This window comes from Littorina saxatilis, linkage group LG1, assembly GCF_037325665.1.
Source record: "Littorina saxatilis isolate snail1 linkage group LG1, US_GU_Lsax_2.0, whole genome shotgun sequence".
In the NCBI taxonomy this organism is placed as follows: domain Eukaryota; kingdom Metazoa; phylum Mollusca; class Gastropoda; order Littorinimorpha; family Littorinidae; genus Littorina; species Littorina saxatilis.
Window position 1 is genome coordinate 23,075,336 of NC_090245.1, and position 6,087 is coordinate 23,081,422.

Genomic DNA, 6,087 nt, shown 5'->3' on the forward strand with positions numbered 1-6,087 from the left:
ATCTTTGTGGAACTTCAAAGCTTGTAATTGTATTAAACTTTTAAATGCAATGGGTCATTTCAGCAATTGCAACAAATACAAACCACCAACAACAAAAGGACTGATGCAGTCACCAATTACAAAAATGACTACACTTAAAATGGCATTTTTCTTAGCAAGAAATAATAAAGAAAACTTCTTTACAAAGGAAAACCAATGGAGGCACAAGTACATTTAACACAGTCCTGATCAATCATGTCAGACATACCAAACACTCTCACACCGAAGAGATCAAGTTATATGTATAGGTAAGCAATTCAAGGTTCAAATGACACAGAATGAAACATACAATGATACACACAAAGGAAATGTCAGTGATTCAGATCATTCTTAAAAGTGTGTGCAACTTTTGTACTTAAACAGTAACTAAATGGAACTCTTGAAACAAAATAACATGAACACTAACAGTAATAAACAATGTATGCATGCATAGTTTAGCTTCCTTTGCTACCAGTTTTCTTTTCCAAAAATGCTGCAATGTTTTAGATGTATGAGCCTTTACCAACATGTATTACTCATGAACAATATAAAAAATGTGTGTTTCAAAGAGAGATTACCCGGAGAACCTGAGCTCGGTGCACGAAATGAAACTGGATGCCATCCAATTTTGATAGAGCCAGCCGCGGAGTCTGATTGGTTGAAATTAAAATTTGTTGTGATTTCAACCAATCAGACCCCGCAGTTGGCTCCCACCCAGTTTCTCTTTGTGCACCTCAGCCCTGACTTGCATATTACCTCGCAATAATCTGGGTGTTCCTTTTTGCTTTTAGTTTTATTTGTGTAAAAAAATGACTACTCAATAAAGAAGATGTAAGGACAAAAGGAGGAAGTTCAACTTTGTAAAAAGAATTTTTGTTAACACAAGGTTGTCATGTTAGATGTTTTATCTTTAGAAAAAAAAATAGAAAAAAAGTCCAATAATGCAAAGACATTATGAAAAAAAACTTAAGCAGTAGCTAAGCAGTCATGAAGTAAGTCATAGTACAGTGGAACCCCCCTTTTAAGACCTCAAAAACGCTCTGAGAAAATCAGGTCTTAAAAAGGAGGCGTCTTCAAATGGGGGTAAATTTACAAAATGGGGGTAAACTTACAGAGGTTGTGAACAGAAAGTCTGAGAAAGCAAGGTCTTAAAAGGGAGGGAGTCTTAAATTGGGAGGGGGGGGTGTCTTAAAATGAGGGTTCCACTGTACATGTACATATGTATTGGCTAGACAAAGACAAATACATAGTTTGTCCTGTCGCTCACAATCACATTGAAAGATTTAGGAATGGAGAAAACTTCTGACTTAAAAGTTTTAAAGAAGTTAATGGAACTGAACACATAATAAATTAAAAGAAAGACTGTACACATATATTTTAAGCAGTCATGAAGCAAGTTATAGTATTGTCTGGAAATAAAATGAATGGTTTGTTCTTGCACCCTGAACACCTGACAGATTTAGGAATGGAAAAGACTTCTTGATTTAAAGTTTAAGAAGCATTTAAAGAAACTGAACACAACATTAATTAATTAAAAGACTGTACATGTAAACACATATAAGGTCAGTGCTATAACTTTATACAGTCAATAGAAAATACACCGACACCATACTTTGAACTGACTATATAATGAGTAATGAAAATTTTCAGCATTGCAACAAACTACAGGAGTGCCAATTATCAATTAAAAAAACCCACATCAAAAACATTTTATAACCTGGTACTGGGTTGTGTTGAACACCCCCTCTTCCACCCACCCTACCCCCCAACACAACAACAACAAAAACAGACAAAACCTCAAAAGAACTGCAGAATATGTCTCGCATGGCAGGGATAGAATGTGCGAGAAGTGACATCTCAAAACGAAAGACAACTGTGTGACAGTTTTTAATACTTCAAACCTTTATCATTCACTAAGCAGTGTTTCAATACATTAAAAATGAATCATTTTTATTCAGTACACTGAATTCTGAGACTTATACTGTTGATTGCACTCTTGATGATTATGAATACTGTCCAATGATTCCAAAACAAACCCTGAATTATTAGCAGACACCATTGTCAGACTGCCTACTCCGAATGCTGCGCCTTTACATCAACAATCGGGAGGCAGTGGGTTCAGACGGGGAAATATTCAACCTGGGCCAGGTTTTTAACAGTTTTATTTTTAACCTTGTAAATACCAGGCCATACAAATGTAGAGGCCTCTTGACTTAGTTGGCGATGCGCACACCACCCATGACAAAACAGCTGAAGTTGGCGCCTGTGACGTATTCCCCACGTCCTACACCAAGAGGGGCATCCAGATCAAGAGCAGAAATCCTGTGCTGACAAAAATTAGGTCTTACATGACCACATATCTGTTAGTGTTACTCAATTTTCATATACTCAAGCTTTGTTTTGCCTGGTGGGCACGGAAGCCACTCTACATCAGACCGATAAAACAATCTGTAGCTTACAAACCAGCACATGATGGCCACAAAAGCTGCTGTTACTTTCTGTGGTAATGTGTGAAATCTATACACAACAGACATCAAGAGCATAAATTCCCATATTACAGACAAGAATGCAATGGCCACAAAAACAGCCTTGATGTATGGTGTAAGTTCTTTGTACAGTTTTTTCGTCTCAGCAATCTCTTGCGCTGAGACTTTTCTCTTGCTCTCCAGATCTTCATCTTCAAGCATCACTCCCAGCTTGCGCCAGTCTTTGTAAGTTTTCACTTCTTCCGAAATGGTCAACAGATTATGCATGAGAAGAAAAACGTGTCCAGAAATGTCAAAACCAAGCCAGCCCTTTCCATCGGCGATGCAGTCATCTCTGTTTGTATGTTCTGTAGCGGTACACATACCAACAACGTTCTCAATCTGTCTGAATACATTAACACAGACGTACCACTGTATGGTGGCCACAACAAGCCTCATCAGATGGCGTCGCACTGCCAGCCAACGACCATGGCAATAAACCCAGCTAGTTAGAGCGACATAAGTTCCAAGTAATACTATTGTCCATCCCCAACCAAGTTTGACAAAGTACTGGTTGAAAACGTTCCGTTTGTCGGAGAAGTAAGAGTTGGGAACCTTGAACAGATCACAGATGACGGAGCCCACCATGACACCCATTAGGTAAACGCCGATCTTGACGGACGTGTCAATGAAAAGAATCATCCGGCATATCTTCAAGACTAGTATCACAAAAAAATGCCCGATATGCGTTGGCTCGGGAAGTGGTTTCTTGCCTTTCCGAGATGGTGTTTTGTCCCCCAAATCCTGCTGACTTTGTCGTCGCCGACTCTGGCCTTGGTTGGAAGCCATGATGTGTTTGGGGAGATAACTCTACAAAAGGTTTCAGAGTGTCTGCAGTTGCCAAATTTGGAGCGGTAGCAGACGACGGATTTTCTGAGCAGCTGATGCAATGCCACGAGCTACTTACCTCAGACCGACTCTCCTTTTTCTGACTAATGGCCTAACCCACGTGCGCGTGTGTTTGTGTGTTTTAGAAAATAATATAATAACATGAATCCATACGCTTCACAGAAACAAAAAAAAAAAGCACAGGAAAAAAACCAAAACACGAAACAAAAATTCCCCCTCCACGGTAATTGAGGTACTCAGAGATAGATTCTGTTGGTACAACCCGGCTTACATTTATGTGCACTTGTGCTTCTGTGTGTGTGTGTGTGTGTGTGCTGCACAACTCAATGTTAAACAACACGAACAACATAAAGTAATAGCAAGACCTATCAAAAGTATTACATGTAGCAAGAAAATAAAGGTAACTTCTCTCTCTCTCTCTCTCTCTGATAATAAAAAATAGACAAAAACGTCAGAATATAACCTCAACATTTCAAAGTCTAAACATTATAGTACACATAAGGCGCCAATTTGAAAAGCTTTCTGACGATTTGGACCTTAAAAAGTTCAAGGGACATTCGCTGTACTGTAATTCAGGAACACCTGCAACAATTTGCTGAAAACTGCTCCAAAACTAGGCCAAATAATTAAATTAGGTTTAATGAGCGAGCTGTTTGCTTCCCCCACCTCTCCTGTGTCAGGAGCCAGACTTCCGTCCGTCATCATTTTAAAATTATTGCTATATGCAACACCTAAAACGAACTCTGTAGCTCTCGGCTCAATTTCAAATCTGTATATCTCTAGGAATAGCGTGTGAAAAACTCGGGGCGAAAGGTAGGATGAAAATCATAACTGGCGCATAAAGGCATCACCATGAGAATTACAGTCTGGGATTCCCACTCAGAACACAAGCGTCTTCAATTTGAGTCACTGAGCGCTCAAACGTTTATTTTAAGGTATTCCTGGTGTGTAGTCGCATAATAACAACCCCCAAGCTTAACTGTATAGCTCTTGGGGCGATGAGAGACAGTTTTCTTGTTAGACATTATAATTTTGAAGGGCAATTCTGAAATTGTTGAACAAGTCAGCCATCATAAAGTGTTGCGAGTGACCATCGATAACAACCTGCACTGGTCAAATCACATTGAGCAACTTTGCAAAGCAGCTTCCAAGAAAGTATACCTCTTATCTAGAATTCAGCACACATCCAAACCAGGAAGTTATTTTTTCAATGCACATATTCAGTCTGCCCTTGATTAGGCATCTGCCTCATGGGACTACCTAATGGCACTCAGCAAGTGAACATTCCTTGAAACCACTTGTTAGATTACATAAACGAGTGCTCAAACTAGTTTTATGAAAGAAAACAACGCTTTTTCCGAGCTAGACTACATGAATTTAGGCGTTCTTCCTCTAACACTTAGACTGGATTATAATGAAGGCAACCTTATGCATAAAATTAGTCAAAAAGAATCAATTTTTTTTTTTAAATCTTATTTATGCGATAAACACACTCAATTCCTTGACCGCTCATGATTCTGTGCAATGTCATAATTATCAATCAATCAATCAATATGAGGCTTATATCGCGCGTATTCCGTGGGTACAGTTCTAAGCGCAGGGATTTATTTTTTTATTTTCATTTTATGCAATTTATATCGCACACATATTCAAGGTGCAGGGATTTATTATGAGCATTGCTTTGACTAACTGGTATAGTAATGCAAAGTGTTCCTGTTTCCCTGCAGTGTATATAATGTAATACTATATATAATGTGTTCTTGCTTCTGAGTTTTTGTAATCATGTAACACATTTGTTAATTCGTTAACCATAACTGACTACTCCCTCTGTAGGGCGAGGGCCAGATGTAAACAAGAAGGGCAAAGCCCATACGACTCACATGCTTTACACATTTTTCCTACCAAAATACATGTGACCTTGACCCAAGGTCAAGGTCATCCAAGGTCATGCAACACAAAGCTGTTAATTCAAGACATAGGAAGTACAATGGTGCTTATTGGCTCTTTCTACCATGAGATATGGTCACTTTTAGTGGTTCACTACCTTATTTTGGTCACATTTCATAAGGGTCAAAGTGACCTTGACCTTGATCATATGTGACCAAATGTGTCTCATGATGAAAGCATAACATGTGCCCCACATAATTTTTAAGTTTGAAACAGTTATCTTCCATAGTTCAGGGTCAAGGTCACTTCAAAATATGTATACAATCCAACTTTGAAGAGCTCCTGTGACCTTGACCTTGAAGCAAGGTAAACCAAACTGGTATCAAAAGATGGGGCTTACTTTGCCCTATATATCATATATAGGTGAGGTATTGAATCTCAAAAACTTCAGAGAAAATGGGGAAAATGTGAAAAATAGCTGTTTTTTAGGCAACATTTATGGCCCCTGCGACCTTGACCTTGAAGCAAGGTCAAGATGCTATGTATGTTTTTTGGGGCCTTGTCATCATACACCATCTTGCCAAATTTGGTACTGATAGACTGAATAGTGTCCAAGAAATATCCAACGTTAAAGTTTTCCGGACGGACGGACGGACGGACGGACGGACGGACGGACGGACGGACGGACGACTCGGGTGAGTACATAGACTCACTTTTGCTTCGCATGTGAGTCAAAAAGCAAATTACTGCTTATTCTCAAACCCTCGTAAAATAAAAAATTGTCATAGTCTCTCTCTCTCTCTCTCTC

At 39.0% G+C, this 6,087-nt stretch overlaps 1 protein-coding gene across 1 annotated transcript; it reads right to left on the bottom strand.

The window, feature by feature from the left end:
- Positions 1-13: 13 nt before the first annotated feature.
- Positions 14-3,875, bottom strand: LOC138965014 (acyl-coenzyme A diphosphatase FITM2-like). The gene has a single exon (XM_070337143.1). The coding sequence runs from the start codon at positions 3,330-3,332 to the stop codon at positions 2,388-2,390; it is 945 nt and encodes a 314-aa protein (XP_070193244.1). The 5' UTR covers positions 3,333-3,875; the 3' UTR covers positions 14-2,387.
- Positions 3,876-6,087: the final 2,212 nt, after the last annotated feature.

Excerpts from the sequence above, each read along its gene's own strand:
- LOC138965014 (XM_070337143.1), bottom strand. The coding sequence starts at position 3,332 with ATGGCTTCCAACCAAGGCCAGAGTCGGCGACGACAAAGTCAGCAGGAT.